At 36.8% G+C, this 19,775-nt stretch overlaps 1 protein-coding gene and 1 long non-coding RNA gene across 4 annotated transcripts in view; one reads left to right on the plus strand and one right to left on the minus strand.

The window, feature by feature from the left end:
- The window catches only part of LOC143369404 (uncharacterized), a 33,076-nt gene that overhangs the window by 8,928 nt on the left and 4,373 nt on the right, over nt 1-19,775 (plus strand). The window lies entirely within an intron of this gene.
- LOC143369389 (uncharacterized) overlaps nt 11,400-19,775 on the minus strand; it is a 29,160-nt gene continuing 20,784 nt past the window's right edge. For all 3 annotated transcript variants that reach the window (XM_076813263.1, XM_076813264.1, XM_076813265.1), the window contains one exon: nt 11,400-17,630. In XM_076813263.1, the coding sequence (XP_076669378.1) occupies nt 17,333-17,630 (298 nt within the window). In that variant the 3' untranslated portion in view covers nt 11,400-17,332. The remainder of the gene's footprint in view (nt 17,631-19,775) is intronic.

A 19,775-nucleotide genomic window follows, 5' to 3' on the forward strand; every position in this document is an offset into this window, starting at 1 on the left:
CGGTACATACAGTGGGTCAAAAAAGTATTGGCACACCCAGTTTTCTTGGAATATTTTTAAATTATAAAGTAATTTATTAATATTAACTATGTTTATTCGTGTCTTTTGGCACACATAAATAGTATGTTTACTGAGAATTCTCAGTTATTTGGTATAAGGAAGTAAAGTAAAGAAAATGAGAAATCCATAGTCAAATAAGTATTGGCACACGTACGGTTTAACTATAAGAATAAGTGTTACTCGCTTTCGTACGCGACAAATTCGGTTCTAGGAACGTAAACATAAACAGAATTCACTGTTGCTTTTCTCAGTTAACACAATCAGTTTGTGTTTACACTTTGAACAAGAATCATGTCTACGAAGAAGAGCGAGTTATCATTGTGCGTGCGAAAGGAAATTCTTTCATTACATAAAAGTGGTGAGAGTTACCGAAAAATCGGTAATTCATTAAATTTAAGTTTCTCGACAGTGAGAAATGTAATAAAAAAATTTAAGGAAACTGGTAGCGTCCAGAACAAACCGCGATCAGGTCGTCCGCAAGTACTTACAACTAGAGAACGAAGAGACATCATCAAAGAAGCAAAAAAAATTCTTTTGTAAGTGCCAAAAGTTTATCTGTTGACATCGCAACATATTCGGGAAAAGAAGTGAATGCCCAAACAGTCCGAAATGTTTTACATTCTGCGGAAATTTATGGTAGAGCAGCGAAAAAAAACCGTTCATTAATGAGAAGAATAGGGAGAAACGCTTCGGTTTTGCAAAAATATATATAAATAAGACAATGGAATTTTGGAAGACGGTTATTTTCTCGGATGAGAGCAAGTTTAATCTTTTTGGCTCTGATGGAAAAAGATTTGTATGGAGGAAACCGAATACCGAATTAAATCAAAAGAATATTATTCCTACAGTGAAATACGGTGGTGGTCACGTTATGGTATGGGACTGTATGTCATACCATGGAGTAGGAAATTTGGTTTTTATTGACGGCATAATGAATGCAGACGTCTATATCGACGTGTTGCGAAATAATTTATTAACGAGTGCAACAAAAATGGGCATAAACGGAAAATTTATTTTCCAACAAGACAATGACCCGAAGCACACGGCAAGGAAAACAAGAGAATGGTTACTATACAATGTACCAAAACAACTCCCTACACCACCTCAATCGCCGGATATTAATCCGATAGAAAATCTTTGGCATATTTTAGATTTAAAAATCCGTAAAAGGAAAATAAAAAATATAAATGACCTAAAATCGACACTTTTAGAAGGGTGGTCTAACATTTCACCGGAAATTACGCAAAAACTGGTCGAATCGATACCTAATCGATTACAGGCTGTAATTAAGGCCAAAGGCATGCACACCAAATATTAGGTAAGTTCAATATTGTTCATATTGTTTATTATTGTGCATTCCTCAATAACATCGTATGTGTGCCAATACTTATTTGACTATGGATTTTTCGATTTCTTTACTTTACTTCCTTATACCAAATAACTGAGAATTCTCAGTAAACATACTATTTATGTGTGTCAAAAGACACTAATAAACATAGTTAATATTAATAAATTACTTTATAGTTTAAAGATATTCCAAGAAAACTGGGTGTGCCAATACTTTTTTGACCCACTGTACGTGTATAGAGAGATTCACACGTATCGCAATTTTTTGCGGCAGTATTGTAATCTTGCACTGCCGCAAAAATTGAGTCACGTGTAAATGTTGCACGACAGGTCGCACAGTGGTCCCAAATCGCCAAAAGCTGGCCAAAATTCAATTTTCGAAGTATATAGCAGCTTTATGCTATTATAGCAGATTTGTTGTATATGCAGCAGTGCATCAAATGCCGCTTGAATTTCTAAAATATATTCATTAGTTATTGAGATATAGGCCGTCAAAGTTGACGAAATTTGATGCTCCTTAATGTCTTGAAAATGGAAGCATGTTTAATGCGTCAGAGAAAGTTTATCTGAAAAGATCCATATGTGAAACAGTTTACCATTAGAGTAGGTGTTATAAACATAAACTTTCCACAGAGACAAAGTAAAATATCTTTGAATTTACCCTTGTAATTTTCTTCTCAATGTGTCATAAATCCAAGTTATGTTTTAATAAAGTGGAAGGAAAGCAAAGATGAGTGCTACCAAGTGTCATGCTGTAACAAGTTTCTTGATATAAAGTAACATGTCAAGTATGATATCCAATTGAGAAAATTTGCGGTTTTTTAAGATATTTAAATTTAAAGTGCCAAGTGTATTTAGTGTATGAATAAAACAGCATTCGTTATTTCAAACAACATTTATAATTCATAGTTTTCTTTTATTATTTTCGGCAATATATTTGAACTATGTGACCTACTAAACGCAGAAATGTTGAGTTTTTTCACTAGAATCGGAAAAAATAATATTGTCAAAATAATTTTTAAAATTTTTTTGAAATTATCGTTCATATTAAATTCGACATTCTAATTATATCGTTTTAGTCAAGAATCGGAAAATAATCAATTTTCACAAAAATTAACTTAAAAACAACGTTTTTACCAGGGATGTTAGATCCGCCATCTGTTTTTTTTGCAATTTTGACTTCAGATTCGTAATCAGCGACCTCGAAAACCCCCGAGCATCGATTTCTGACTAAAGTATAGTACGTTTTGAGAGGTTTGCCGCCTTTCAACGATTTGGAACCACTGTGGGTCGCAACGACCGGCAGCGACCCCACTACTGCATGGGAGAAGTATGCATCTGTTTCTATGTTACACCAGAGACAGATAGTTACAATGCGCTTTTTTTCTATCCTGAAATTAGCAAAGCACTTTCCTCTTTGGATACAAAAAAAATGAATGTGGTGCCTCGCAAGTTTGATATATTTTCAATTTATTAATTTGTCAGCAAATTCCACCGATTGGTTCCACCGTAAAAGTTTAGTGTATTTGGTTAGTTACCAGCCTGCAGTAGGGATCGCAATACCGGTAAACTGATTTACCTAGATACACTCTCCAATTTTTACCGTTAATTCGCCAAATTTTTACCGGTAATTCGATAAATTATGTATACCAATGTAGCGCATATATGCGTTCATTAATTCTACATCTACGCTATCGAAATCCGTCGGTGGACAAACGATTCCATCGTTTAATTAATAAAAAATCGAACTTATACGCGGTCGCTTTAACAGTATCCCTTTTTTTCGCGATTTTTATAAATAATTCGGTTCAGGAGGCTGGACAAACGAAATCTTGGGGTGGACAAACGATGCTAGATCATGGACAATCGTATCCCTCTTTTAAAAAGTTGAAAAGTGTTCATGGATGGTGTTGATGACAATTTTTCTTAATTTGTTCATAACTTTTTTTTGAAGGGTGGACAAACGAAATTTTTCGGTGGACAAACGTGGACAAACGATGGACAATCATTTCCCACCGTCAAATTATAAAAAAGTTTTCATGGGGGTGCTGGTGAAAAAATTTTTTTTGTTCATAACTTTTTTTTGAAGGGTGAACAAACGAAAATTTTTGTTGGACAAACGTGGACAAACGAATGCCGTATAGTTTTTTTTTTAAATTTCGAATTCGGGGGTGCCAACTTCACAGACCTTGGTGGTGGCGGTAGTGGCGGAGTCCGGGGGCAGTGGCGGCTCCGCCATATTCAGCTCTGCTAATTCTGCGTCGATGTCTAAATAAAAATAAATTAATTTCACCTTTAAATGATTGGAAGCACGGAACACGGGGTAAATTGTAACATAAGTAAAATCTTTTAAACGACAAATCTGGTAACCCACAGCATGCGAGAGCTGCTTGATGATATTAGCACCGTCGGTTTTAGTGACAAAAACGAGCGTTATGTATTCATTTTGTGGTTGTAGCCCAGAATTGTAGTATTTAGAGCACGTAAGTAAATGTTGTCTTAGCACATTTATTTCAATTAACTGTCATTAGAAACCGTTTGACTTTTTGCTTCTTTGTCGCGAACGAATCAGTACACATTGGTTTATTATAAGGTGTACGCATTTTAGTAATTTGATGTTTAGTTTTCTCGTTTGCTGAGATAAAATGCAAAAATTCAAGCTCGGGGTATATTGTAACATGTCACTACTTACTCCGCTCGAAATGGTGATAAAGCAGGTTTTTTGCTGACACACTGGAAAAAGATGCTCGAGACCAGGGGTGCACAGGACCCCCAATTCCGGGCGCGAGCGCACATTCGAGCTCGTTCAAGAACAAGCGAGTCCGCCAACGGAGTGGGGAGCGGTTGGAGTAGTGGGAGCGGAGCGTCACAGGCTGCCGCAGGGGTTTCCAGAGTTTGACGTTCCGAAAGTAAGACACACTGGGGAATTTTTAAAAGAAATGTATTGAGTATTATAATTCCAATCTCTGTACTCAAGGTTGCAAATTGAAGAAAAATGAATCCACGATTAATAAATATTAACAAATTATACATAGAAATATATGTATATTCACGTATGGATCTAATATTGGACCAACTTTATAAGTATCCGAGTACTTTTGTGGCCCACTGTATATGTATATATCACATATATGTTATTAGATATCTTCAAATGCAAATACTCAAATTTACGTATGCGAATTTGTTAAAATTAACTTTCTGAATATAATATAAAATTCTGTACGTTCTCGTTTGGTCTTGTACATCTATCGCGAGTATGCTTGTAGTTGTAACAGGCATACGGCCTTTGCAGTCATAGAGTTCCCCACCACGAGACATTATACCGAGGAGTGGGGGTGAGCATACCACGGTCGAGCTTGAGGGCTCACCGACTGCCCTAGGGCAGACTTAGTGTACACCCCTGCTCTAGACGAACAACAGAACAATCGAGAATCCAAAAGTAGAGAAAAAAAATATAAAAAAGCAAAAGTAAAGAAAGCGAAGAAGATTTTGATAGAATCAGATGAATAAGCAATGATTGTTTAACTGTATATGAAATGTTTAATAATGATCTGTGTTTTCATTTATATTCTTTAGAAATGTTTATTTGTGCTCATATTTGTATTTAAATAAGTAAAACAGATGTGTTACAATTTCCCCGGACTGGGGCACATTGTAACAAAGGTTCAGATTTGTTTAAGATGAAGCTAGATGTCTAAGGGTCCAAGATTTTTTCACGTACCGTCACGCAATCTGTTCACCACATATGTAAGTAGTAAATCACGCAAATTATTTCCTGATTGAGGAAAACACTTTCGAGAAAAAACTGTGAAAACTTTTTTGTTACAATCTGCCCCGGTCTCCCTTATATAAATAAATTTGTATTAGTTACCGTCCAGCAGGGCGTCCCTCACATTTTCCTACAAAGCTGCGTATGATAGAAGAAAGTCATACATGTAGCGCAAGGGTACGTATTGTTCCATTGCAAATTGGAAATTAGGAAATATAAAAATTTGAAAACTGAGACAGTGTGTGATGTGAAATTATAAACATTACATTACATTACAAAATATGTTTCTTCTCATTACTTCACAAGCCTCTTCATTATTATTATTTAATACAAAAAACTGTAACGTGTTATAACATTATTTTGTGAACGATTCGCAGTTGTAATTAGTAGTAAAACAAGAAGATATTGCACACGTTAAAGCATATTCTATATAACTTGAAACGCCAATGATTAGAAATATATCAAACATATCTTAGTCGAACGTAAACGAACATGCAAAGTACAACATTTTGAAAGTCTTTGGTAGGTACTTTGCCTACGTTAAGTGTCAGCGGGCGTAGACTGTATCTGTATAGCAAGTTGTAACGTCCCACGCGGATCCAAACCGATAATTACCGACCGCCGGTAAAGTAAACCGATCTTCATTATCGCGAAATCGTCCTACGTTACCATACAAAATTATTTTATACATGAATTATAATTAATTAATGATTCAAACGAATACTAAAGAAACAAATGTTATAGAGATGTTAGGAATAATTTAATGTAAATACTGACAAAAGCGCAAGATAAAATATAATGTATTAAGCGAGTAAAAAGCAAAATAATAAATAAGCGACTCACTGCGCATGCGCCAGCTATCAAATTTCGGGTATAAAAGGAGGCGCACGATGCGCAGCGCGAGCATTCCAGGGCATTTAAGGTTACGATTCGAATACTCTCTCTCAACTGACGAATACTTAAACCTAGAGGCAGCTTAAGTTTCAACCAGTGAGATTCAGCTCGCCCCGGAGACGGTAGCGGCCGTTCTTACTACAGACATTGCCAAGAGTCATCGAGCTCGCTCCGGAAACGGTAGCGGCCGAACTCTGCAATATATACATATACTTTAATAAATATTCACGTAACATTAATTAGCATAAATATAAAAAACTATAGAAAACCCAAAAACAGAATATATAATCGTAGACTCTAAGCAATATTAGAATAAGTATTGTCAAATAAAGTCATTGTTAAGTTTTTAAGTCGTGGATTTTAATCCTTAGTTGTAATAACGAACTCCCACCTATCCTATACTCAAGGGGACGCCGCTCTCCTCTCGAGGACCTACTAGCTTCAGTTGTTTTCGGACAGCCGAACGTTACAAAGTAATACAACAAGAACATATTGGATACATAGAAGCATATTTTAACTCGGATGTGTTTCATACTTCTAATCGCTGGCGTTACAAGTTATATCTAGAGACGCGGTAGCGTCTCAACGCCAAGTACATGAATCGACACCCTGTATATGTCGACTGTCGCTACCGCTATCATTTACTCGTCCCCGGGCTATTCCAACCTAACCTGAAACTTATTTCATTAATTATCTCCTCACGCCTGCAATATTTTCTAAATTTAAAGGCATTTTTCTTATGTAAACCGCATATAAGCTTTCGAATAAGACCAATTTCAATAAAATCGGTTCGCGCATAACCGAGATATCGTAATATCATCTCATGAATCTGTCAGATGCGATAAGGTTTTTCTCCTGATTCTCCAACCAAATTTTGTCGACATAATACGTATACGCGTTACACGCACACCTTCAGCCAAAACGGAACTAACACATGGTTCGTTCGTCAATCGCTATCTTCACTATGCAATCTACTCCAAATTTTGACAGCTTACCGTCAAGTTATAACCAAATTATAAACGTGTTTTTACAAATATATACATAAATGAATTTCTTTTTAATTTAAATGATAAAAACCAATTTAAACCAATTCCACCAATCCAATTGTCTTGAAGCTTTGCAGGCGTGCGTAGTTTGGATGACAATACAATATATTTAAAAAAAATATCCGAGAGGATGAAAAAATTATCCAGTCATCAATTTATAATATAATAATAATTTATAATATTGAAAATTATCTGAAGTCATTCTCTACGTAAATTATCTTTGTAAAAATAAGTGAGATCTCCATAAAAAACTTAAGAAAAGTAAAAAAATTACGCCAAGTACATGAAAGCAAATAAATCACAAAAAATAGAAGATAATAATAATTATAAAATAAAAAAAGATGTGAAATCAAAATTAGCTGCACGTACATAAGGGTAATGATATATACAAATAAATATTTTAATACGAATAAACATTTTATTCAAAATACTTGGCGCTGCGTCCCGAATTGGTGCCGCTAAACTGAATAAATATGTATAAATTGCATTAATTAATCTTTTTCTTTCTTTCTTGGGTGTGCGTTCATGAATGTGTGTATGTGTGCGTGTGCATATGCTACGTATGATATTAGAATTAAATATATGTATAATAAATCTGACTGCGTTTCTAATATGTATATGTATATGTTTATGTATTTTAGATTGTAAGGGAGTTATTGTAAATTATTAATACTAAGACAATTAATATTTTTTCGGTTTAGCAGCGCCAAGTATTTTGAATAAATAAAATATTTATTTGTATAAAAATATACATTTTTTTCTTTGTATAAATAGCCATTGTTATAATTGCCGCAATTTTTTTATATCATTAATGTTGTAAAGCTATTAATTTGTGACAATGTTTTTAAATAGGATTCTTTTTGATGGGTTAATTAAAATGTCCGCGATATGAGTAATGGAATGTATGAACACAGCATTTTAGCTGTATATATGTAGTTGTGTCATTTGCATTTGCATTTTTGTTCTTCCTGTGTTTTTACACAGGATGGCGTTTCAAGTATTTTGCTTATATTGCCCAACGAACATTAGGTCATTCATTTTTCCTTCCTCTTTCCTTCGGGTCCCAGCAGCAACAGCGCACCGGGAGGAAGGTGGTCACCCATCTTTCCCCAGTACACCGCCCCGTGATGCTTAACTTCGGTGATCTAACGAGAACCGGTGTTTTCCATCACGGCTACGGCCGCTAAAAATCCATTATTCTCCCGATTAAAATCATGTCATGTAAATCGGAATATTTTTAACGAAGTTAGCTTGGGGCCATTTTCATCGGCACGACATCGATTGACGCCATTTTCGCAAAGATCTGACGAGAAATGCAGAACGTGGAATTCGGCACTTCCACGAAACTCAGCGAGACGCGGCTTGGCAGCTTTGTCTTTGAAGACTCTAACGAGAGAATCACGCTGTATAATCTTACTATTTGCCATAAAATAATAAATTCATTATTTCATTTATTTCATAAGTGTAAAGGAGAAATAAGATTGAAATATTAATAAGTTTGTTATTATTAGTTATCTTAACGAAGTAATTTAGTTTTCCTACTAGTTTATTTAAAAAATCATTATAATATAGGGAAGTAAATAAGTAATGAAGAGATGTATGTCTTCATTTTAATTATAAAATACATTTCACAAAAGCCAACTTCAATTAAAATATAAATTTCCAATTGCTATTGATTATATTTTTCATAATATGATATTATTAAAAGTGGTAAAAGTCGATCTGTAGCTAAAAAACCGTTTATTTTCTTTAACATTTTTATTGATTATTAATCCATAATAAAATTTAACAAGTTTATAGTTTTAAACACATTACCCAATTTGATGAACGAATGCGAATATTTTTAAGTTGATTCAAACACAAACCCTTAAATATCTCAATGTATGAACAAATGGACTTATGGGTAGAACTAGAAAATGTAATTTTTATGGTACTGTTTCAGATGAAAAAGGACCTGAAACGGCTTAAATATGGCGAATGGCGCCGTGGAGGCCGAGGTGGCAATCTGATAATTATTAATAATTATTAAAAAAAAAATTGTATGTAAAAATAAAAGTACAATATGATTGTTCATTTTGAAGCTTCATTCTGTCATTTCTCGAGTTTGTCTCAGTACACGATTCATAAATTCATTATTATTTCAACGTACAGTGCTTATTAGCGTTCAAATGCACCAGACCGGTCTGCACGGATGTTTACTGGAAGCAACTATAACCACGAAAACTTCCTTCGTGCCGATTCCAGGAAGAAAACTGGTTGAAATGGTTTTGCGTATACGTACACGCGTTTCCTAGCTTGTGTGAGCGTACGCACACATTCAAAGCCTGGTGAGACGGCCCCCCTTAATAAACATTGTTATTTTGAACTATTCTTTTGATTGTCCTACACACGTCATGCAAAACTAGGAAAGAAATGCATGAAACAAATCATGCAAGAACCATCAATGAAATGAGTTCGAAAAGAACAGAACTGAATTTGGGCGGATAACCAAAACTTTGAATTCCTTTCTACGAAACCCAAAATTTAATCGGCACCAATCGAATAAGTTACTTCAGACCCGAGTCTTCCCTAGTCCCCACCTAGGGATAGGAGGACCAGGTTTGAAACCGGGTTTAACCCCTCAACGACTGACACCTGAAACGAAAACCTGACCCGGGCGGCCCGGGCCCTCGGAACGAAAACCTCCACTGTATTTCCGGGTGGTATAGGAAATACGGCTTTAGGGTCCGTCCGAAATACGGAGGCGGGCGACCAGTGGAAAAGTGAGGGTCCATACAAGATATTGAGGTGGTCGTTGAGGGGTTAAGTACCCAGGAAGTCCAGCTGATCCAGTAGGTCCAGCTAGTCCTGGGTACCCAGAGATCCGGTTGGTCTAGAAGGTGCAGCAGAAATTCCGAGGAAATTTCAGATGCTAACCCGGGTTAGAGCCCGTGGAGCGCTGAAGCACTCTGCTCGCGAAATGCGCGGGTGTTTGAAATAAAATGAAATTGAAATCTTCCACTGCCAGCAGGTCCAGCCAGTCCTGGGTGCCCAAGTGGTTCGGGTGGTTCTGGTGGCCCGGGAGCTCCCGGGTTTCAGAAGGTTTTCCCGGCCTGGAGGACCGATGAAGGCTGAGGATCTGGAGCTACGTGGGACCACCTACTTCGGGAAACAACACCCGCGATTTGAACAAGGTCAATGGGGTTTCACATTCACTTAGATAACTTACCTCAAAATCGTGGAGCAGGATATTTCATAACAGGATATAAATCAATTTCATACACTTACAGAATCAACCGTCGAAATGAGCGATGAAAAGCGACGAAATATCCTGCCCCACGATTGTTAGAAAATATTAAAGCACCACCTCGTAAAAGGAGTTGTATGGTTGAGCCTAAACAGATGTGGCCACCGTATCGCGTACAGCGACGATGGGCCCGACCAGCGCGACGCCATAGCCGTCGTAAATTGACATCGGGGTCCTTAGGAGTTTCCTGAAGAACAACAGGGGATTTTCCACGGGACGGAAAGTCGGTCTACTCCAGACCTCGAACCGAGAACGACATTTCACCTTTACCTTATGTTCAGCATCGGAATAAATATATATAGTATAATTTAGACAGCGAGTTTATTCTATAATTTTATCTTCTCTTACACGATTTTATTTAAATTATTATTTAGTTTTTAGTATACATTGATCAAATTAAATAAAATCGTTTAACTTAATTTTTTTTAATATATTTTTATTATGTTAACAATAAACAAATAATACATACAAACAAAACGATAATGTTTGATCAATATTCTTGTTCACTCAGTGGTGTAGAAAATAAGAAATAAATTTATGGATAACATACAATCCGAGAGAAAAATGTGTCCAATATCAGCTTCACTTAACAATAAGGTGTCTGGTAGGGAGAGTTATCACCTTACCAATACATTTTTTAAATATTTTACCGAAGTTTGAACTTGTTACATGACGGAAATAAAAGAGTATTTAAATTGGTGCTATTTTAGTTTAGGGTTGGGTAATTTGACATTATTAGCACTTGAACGTTCTAAATGGCATCGCCTTGTTTTCACGCTGAGGGGTTGCTTCCTTCGCACAATTTTGACATGATTTGATGTCATATGCTGTGGAAAGGATTGAAAATATTGCCTAATCGCACCGCTCAAACCTGTCGTGATATGCCATGTACTTGTTATTAGTAATGGAAATTTTAATTCCCATATTCCGTATTAGATATTCGTGAAAGTATTACTAATGGATTGGCGAGATTCTCCACGTGAAAGTAAATTCAAAATTGACCTTATTTGAACTTAATAGTTTATTTAGCTTATATGTATATAATAATATAAATATATACAAATAAATTATAAACTTGTATAACATATTTCAAACGAAACATTAAGAATAAGGGATAAATATATACGCAATGGGTTGTTGGAAATTAAATGTAATAATAGTAGTGCTCGTACTCTAGCAAATTATATACTAATTTTCCTTACCACTATCCGAAGAACCACTGTATTATAATATATATTACAAAAACATAAGAAATATAAACATTTTCTACACTAAGAAGGTTTTATAGATCTATTTACGTACATAATTCATATTAACAATATTGTTTCCTTAGAAATCAATTTTAAAGCCGGGAATCCACCTGAATGCTAAGAGTTAAAAAATTAGCTTCAAAACATACTCATGAAACCGTTTCCACCAAAAGCTAAGCTAAACTGTGCTATGTTTTTTTTATGTTTTATAGCACAGCCAGGCATAGCATATCATAGCTTAGCTTGGCTTCCAAGTGGATCCCAGGCTTAACCCTCGGATGGCTGACACTTCTGGCGACCGACTGACGGACCGTAGCTGGGTCAGTTTAAACCCGTACACGCCTTTGGTCTTTTTTTAACCACTTAGGAACGTGATTCTTATCTGGCAGCGTTTGATGTTTTGAACTCTAAAGTTCATTTCAGAAAACTAAATCTATATGTTCGATGCGTCCTTTATGTCGTAATGCAACCCTGTAAACTGATCAAAGGATCACACTGGCCACCTTACGGACTCTAATATAAGTAATTGCCGACTCAAGTCAGTGAATATAAGCTGAATAGTTCGGAAAAACGGGTTCTTGAGAATATGGGTCAAAGTAGACCCAGACACGGTCGTTCGTGGATTAATGTAGCAGAAATATTCTAATATATCACTAAAAATTCGGTTACACTTCTGTTTACTAAATTAGTGAATGAATTTTAAAGACATCTTTATACATTGGATGGAAACCATTGTAAAACTAAGCTGATACTTCTATACCGATTGTGTGAAATTAAAATTGCTTTACGTATTATAATGAAAAAGTAAAGATGGAGCAAAATCTATTGCAGATACCGCATTCTCTCCCTACATATAAGCTCAATTTGCTCTCTACGCTATAAACTCGTCACTATATCCACCAGTTCTGGTATATCATGCGAAGAGAACGAGTGAGCTGTTGTCTCAGCTGCGACGTTGATTTTTCAATGAAGTTTTGCTCAGGGATAGAAATTGAAATACTGAAGCTATTGATATACAAGTTTGGGCATAGATTACGAGGCATTTAATGTTAAAGTTTTGCGAGTTTCATACTTGGAAAAGAGTAAGCAATAATTTTAGCCGACAGTGTCGCGTAACTGGTAAGGTGATGGGCAGATTACTGTTTCGTCGTGGGATCCAGCCCCGATTAGAGTTTTCCCTGAAATAGTGTTCTTACTTATTCCTTTTGTTATTATATAAGTGTTCTATTAGTCACATTGACATTTGAGATTCAATGTTTTTATAAATATCCCATTTAAATAACATTTCCATCATCATCTAGGCACAAGCTTGGGGTGGCATTTATCATAAAAACAATGGATGCATAGGAACTTTAAGCACCACGAACATCTAATAAATGCCCTATTTTGACAAGTACATATGTACATTCTCATTTAACTATCAATAATCCTAAAAATAGTCCGATTTATGTCGTGTTTGGAATCATTTTTATCGGGCGAGCCTTACCACGCGATTCGTACTATTCTCATAAAGATAGGATAGAAATTATGGAAAGTTAAATTTGTGTACATCTCTTCTCTTTCCTTGGCAATCTATTATGATTCGCTGAGCTTGAGGTGATGAATGACGAGGGCGAAGACGGTCGCACAAAAAAGGTGTGGGGATGGTTCGTTCAAATTTGACCGGGCAGATTCCATTCACATTTAACCGGGCACCACTATATCAATGGTTTCAGTATGCCAAGCTCTACCACTGTGCAATACCTCGTTTAAAAGTCTGCGTCGCACCTGGGGACCTGTACTTGTGAACGCTGAAAACGAGAGTAAGGGGAGATCAGACTCAGAAACGTGTCCCTACACGCTGTATGCTTACCGTCGGTCCCGAGTCGCGAGATTATAGCGAATAAATACTGTACATGCTTTAATCCAGGAACTCGCTTTTCTAGACATACAAAACATTTCTTTTAGACTTGAATTTTCATTATATTATTGTATTATAATATTGAAAAATATCATTCGTTAGGAACACGCGTACAGCAGAGTATATTCTTTATATGGGTTGAGTCAATAACAATTGCCATCTGAAATAACTGGTTAGTTATTGCTTTCAGAAAACTATCCTATATCTTATTTATTCATTTACTTCTTACACGGGATCAACCCTTTGATATAAAGGAAAAACAAGAGAGATCCAGAATAGAAACAGATAGTATAGTGTAAGATAACATATGTAAAGGAGACCTGTACATGCAAAACCGTGTATCATACGTATGTCCGTAACTACAGTACCCTCTCGCTAACAAACGCTCGTTGCTATTCCCACCATTTCTTGGAGTAGTATTCGGGCAAGCGGGCGCCGTCATAATGTCGCTGAGGGTTTGCTTTCGTCCCGTCTTGCTCGCTCTCATTTTTTCTCACTCGCACTAGCGGCGCCTCGGAATCGTCTCCGCTACTCGCTAAGTGCTCGCCGCCATCCTGAGCCGTGGGCCCACTAGCGAGAGGTTACTGTACTAATATTTATGTTGGAAATATCGATGCTATTACTGTAGTAGTAAAAAACACATGTCGGATTGGCAATAGTATAAAATGACTACAATTAATTGATCAATACCTGCTAGACAGTTGTCGAAATGAATGTTAGATTTGTTTTGTACAGTTAGCTCGGATTTAATTACATTAGAGGGTTAACAACAATGCGACAAGGATTCTTACATTTAGACCTTCGGTGGGCAACGACTAAATAATCAGAATATAAGTTCGGAATTATGAAATGACGGTGAGCAGTTTTCTTGTGCTTGATTAAAGAAATAAGTTTACGTGAAAGCCAACTGGGACACGTTTAGCTGTATATAACTAGGTACGTATGCATCAGTAACATAGTGCAGGTGGGAATAGAGATGATTCCAATTAATCTGATTTATGTAGTTAATTTTGCTGTTTTGTATGAAATATATATGTGTATTATATTCGATAGGGTCATTGAACAAAAAGCATTTCATTTTCTTCGTCTCTTATATATATCCGAGATATCAAGAAGACCTTGAATTTTTTAAATGGCCCGAGTTTTTTCATTTCTGTGATATAGCCGATAAAAAGATAAATTCAGTGACCAGTAATAAAATATGCTTAAAGTAACGTTTATCCTGAAAACATGCATCACGTCTTTCGTAAAATTTAAACGGTCATAAATTAAATACATTTTTTTAATACAAGCATTAACAGTATAAGTGATGCAGTCACCCAAAATATAAAATATGAAGAAAGTGAAATAGTTCCATTTAATAAGTCCCATCGAGTGCAACATATTTCATATAAAACAGATTCTCCTAAAATCAATAAATAACAACTTATTACAGATAGCAATTGTTATTGGTCCAGCCAGTTTATAAACTACTATTATTGATCCTCAGCTACTGGCAATAAAAAAATGCGAATATTCGTGATTAAAAAATCACTTTAACAATGAAGTGAGTAGGTAACGTCTCCAAACAAATTGTATTTAAAAAAAAACTGTAGGAATAAGAAGTACGCTCCATCTACTTTATGATTGAACTGCTGTTTAAAACACTTAGGTTTATAATCGCGAATGTTTTTTAAATACCGCTTTAACACAAGCGTATGAAAGTGTGTTCCTCCATTTTGATTTTACATTTGTTAAAAAAAAATTTAATTGAAATTGGCAATCCTCCAGTTGTGGTGGTTCTATATATTATTAGATTATGTTTTTAGCACAGAAAGGCTTGAATGAGCTTTATACAACTTTAATAACATTCTTTCACGTTCCAAATGTAATATAGCCTGAAATAGTCTTAACAAAAATTAATTTTTCCTATGGTAAATACTATTGCAAATTGTTACTATGAGGTTCTGGACTTAAAAAATAAGTAACAGAGCCAATCCTTATGTGTTCCTTTGTATTGTTTAAAAACTATTTTGTGCGATATCTATGTCGATGCCCCATGGATAGTGTTATTAAAGTACGGGACAAATGAAACTTTTTGACTGTGGGAAAACATAGATTTCAATTTAAGTTTTGTTGATGTTAACACTCATTATATTCGTTATAACTTTCATAAAAATAATTCTCTCTGTTTATATAAATATAAGTTTATCAATTACTTCATACATTAAGGAAAAACAAACAACACATAAATAAACCTATTTATAAAGATAAAAACTGTTTGACCTATAATTCCTGTTTTTATAACATATATTATGGTTCAAAACAGCTGCAATTGATTATATTTACTTACTTACTTACATTAAACTTTTCAGTTGGACAGCTTGTAATACAGTAATACCTCGATACTAGTTCGTTTGACAAACTTTGCTGCGCATTTATTGCTCTGACCCTTCCAATCACAAATGCAACTCTTTGCACAAGTACTGCCCCCTACCGGAACTTAACAGAGATAAGGTAGCGAGACAAGATGTGTCATTTGCTAATGAAAAATAAAATTTTTCATTTCTTTTTTTATATTTGTTAATGCATTTTTTACGTATTGGCAAGATTTCCTTGATAAAAATATCATCCAATGCAATTTTCTTCGTGCCATTTCCAATATTCGTATTACGAAGCAATTTCTAAATTTTGGGAATCATTTGCACATCACGTATGATTAAAAATATTCTAAATGATATTGTGTGTGGACTCATTCTTGCTAGAAAAACCTTATCAATTCATTAGTACTATTTTCGTGAAGATGTAACGAAAAATATAAAAATTAAAGTTTTCATTAACACTTTGAAAGAAGTTCAAAGCTTTGATTTGTTCTCATATCAATACTTTCTGGAAAGTATGGAAAGTATTGTCGGAGAGTCCCTGAATGTTTGCGATGAAATCAAACTGAACTCGAAAGTCGATTTTTATTTTGCCGTCTCAATGATGTGTAACTCACCTGGCAGCTGAACCTGGGATGAGTGATGAAAATTTAAATTTCTATATTTTCTAATATATTTTCATGGAAGAATTACCAATGAACTGAGGAGGTTTTTTGGCGAAAATCAATCTATACTCGACCTCATTCGAGCTATTGTTAATCGTATATAATGTACATACATAGGTATAATGGATCTACGAAAAGAAGCGATTTGAATTGTAATATATGTGTACATTCAAAAGCAGTTCAATTTGTATTTGAATTCAGTTTGATTAGAGAACCCTCGCTCGCCCGTTGGTAGCACTTTCGCGAAGATTAAAAAAAAATTAAAATTAAAATTTTCATTAATGTTCGCATGTATGTAAAGCGCGAGGCGAGAGGGACAAAACTTTTCCGATAGAAGCGAACACTTGGAAAGATCTGATCGATTTAGAACGGCATTTCACAAAACCTTGCGCTACTCAAAATGTTAGTGCATCCCCAAATAAGCTGTCAGTCTCATGCTATTTTATTTGTATCACTTTAGACGTAGTCTGACCTTTCTCTTAATTGAACGATTTAAGGGAAGGTCGATTCGGGCGTGAGATAATTTCATACGCCACGACACAAAATTCGTGCCACATCACATTTGAAGATCGTTGTTGGTCACGATCTGTGATCTAGTAGCGGGGCATTACAGTATGTAAAATGTGCTTATATTTCTGTTTGCATTGATAAACGTATTTTAATCCAAGTTTCAACGCATAATATATATTTTAATTAAATATCAAGCGTAGCGAAAGGATTAACTATGATCAATCATATGTATTATTTCTTATAACTTATTCTATACTGTCAACAATAACAGTATCGTCAAGAGTGTGCAACCAATTAAAAATCATCATGTTCCTCTCGTATTTTGACAACTGATTTCCGCGTTCTCTTTCAACATCTTTAACAGTTAATGCATGATTTCGTTCCTTTTGCCCTAATAGAGATGTTGCAGTAATGGATGTTGCTCCCGGGACCAATAAGGTGGTTCCAGACGTTGATTGAGCCGCACTTGCTGCAGCTTCCAGTTGATCTAAATTGAATTCGCTCTGTGAAAGCCGCTCCAAAGCCCGATAAGTTGTTAATAATCTGTGAAGCATGGAAATTTGTAGTTAATTTTAAGATTCTACATTTCACATCATTTTTTCTGTAAGGATAGACGTGAAGGTACGTCAAAGTTATTTAATATTACGTGACAATAAAAGGAAAATCATTAAGAAAGTCATTGCTTTTACATTCGATTCACTATTTGTGTATTGCCCCTTTCGCCCAGAGCAGGCAAAAAAGGCGGTGGCAAAGATTTGCGCGGATACAGCGAGAGACTACTGTACTCGTATAATACATTTAATCTATGGTCCGTGATAGATATAACTATTGGCAACATTTTTTACTGTATAAACAAAGTTTTGAGGATAACAATTGTGTTTTTCCTGAAAGTTGCGCAACAGAAATTTTAAATGAAATGAGAAACATTTTTATCTAAACAAATACATGACTACTTTTTTTATTAAGTTGTTTTATTATACTGCTGACACACATAATACCATTAATCGTTATTGTCATTGATTACATTGTTATATAGCAATTCAAAGTCACATAATGGGAACCAGAATATGTCTTTAGTTTCTTTAGTTTAGTTTGGCACATCACGAATAGAATTGGACAAATGCTATTTGAGATAACAAATAAACTTCATAGATTTATTAGCAGGGATTGAAAACAGTTATAATATCCATTCTTGAAACAGTTGGCTCAGCGCCCGCAAGGGCCTGAAAATGGCGGTACAGCCAGGCGCTACGACCCCGGAACAGCCTGCTCAAAGGGAGAGCAAAATCTCCCCAGGGCCCTCTAGCTTCAGGGAGGCACTCGTGAGCGGCAGGAAGGTGGCGATATCGTCATCTGATTACCCCGAAACCACGCTGACGCTGGAGCAGAGGGATCGGGTAATGGGGATGCGAGGCGAAGCGGTGGACGTGAAGGAATGAGGATCCCTCGCTTTGAGGAGTGCAGCCTCGTGGCTCACGTAGGGTTGGATTGAGCACTCATTAGGGAGATCTCTGCCCGGACCGGCGGGTGACGCGGAGAAGTGGGAGCAACCTCTGGGGGACCGTGGCAGTAGCCCAGACAAATAAGGGTGGAAGGCCTGGGGGAATGGACGTAGCCCCGAACGCGAGGCCCTGGCCCCACAGCATCAACCTCAGGAGGAAAGAGGGCCGACAGGGGACACCGTGGGGACGGCAACCGGAGGTAAAACGTCCGGGGCATCCACGAGGGAGCGTCTTCGCCATAGAGAAGTAGGTGCGGTCACCCGTGGAGCAAGAGGAAGACCCTCGAACTCCCACGAGGTCAAAAAGGTCGGGTTTTTGTAGATCCAGAGAGGGGTTCAAAATACCATCATTAGGTGTCTGAGGAGGGTAAATAACGGCGATCCCTTATCATCCTAGTCACTCACACTACGCCATTATCCCCACTCTTTTACAGCTGCTCCTCGTAGCGTTCCTCTCGCGTTTGCTCGCAAGGACTGCTCGAAGGCTGCTCTTCCTCGCAAGAACAGAGTTTAGACATGCTTGGTTTACAGGAACCATAGGGCCACTGACTGAGGCCTCTATAGAGTGGAACAACATGAAGCTCGAGGGAGGGGGGCAGTGGACGTCCCCAGTGACGTCACAGGGGGGACTTGTAGGCTGAAGGATGTGTGGAGAAGGGGGAAACCCAGGGCAAGGGTGGGGTAACGTCATCGTCCTCGCCCACAAGTTCCCTATCCTCCTGATGTCGTAACGTCACTCCACCCTCGCCCTCGATCCTCCACTCCCACCCCCGCGCCTATAAGTTCCCCTCCCCCTGTAACGCCTCCCCCGCTCATCTCCTCCCTTAGAATCCCCCTGACTATACTACTAGCGGACGATAGAAGAACTACAGATTTCTATTGCCCAATCGTACGAAATGTCATGGCCAGCCAAGCATGGAAAAAGCAGTAGAAGGGTGCCCAGGTGGAACAGAGAGCTGAACAGCCTCAGAACAAGGACCTGCAGACTACTAAACAATGCCACGAGGCTACGCATAGGACATCGAAAAGAAAGGCTTAGAAGAAATTCATCGAATAGGAAGTAGATTCATCGAGGATCGCAGGGGCAGTCGCTGAAAGCATTGGAATCTGCATAGAGACTGAAATATGGCCACCAGGGTGATTCTGGACAGGATCAGATGCGCCATTAGCTCATTTATGAGATATAA

This window comes from Andrena cerasifolii, chromosome 5, assembly GCF_050908995.1.
Source record: "Andrena cerasifolii isolate SP2316 chromosome 5, iyAndCera1_principal, whole genome shotgun sequence".
Taxonomy (NCBI): domain Eukaryota; kingdom Metazoa; phylum Arthropoda; class Insecta; order Hymenoptera; family Andrenidae; genus Andrena; species Andrena cerasifolii.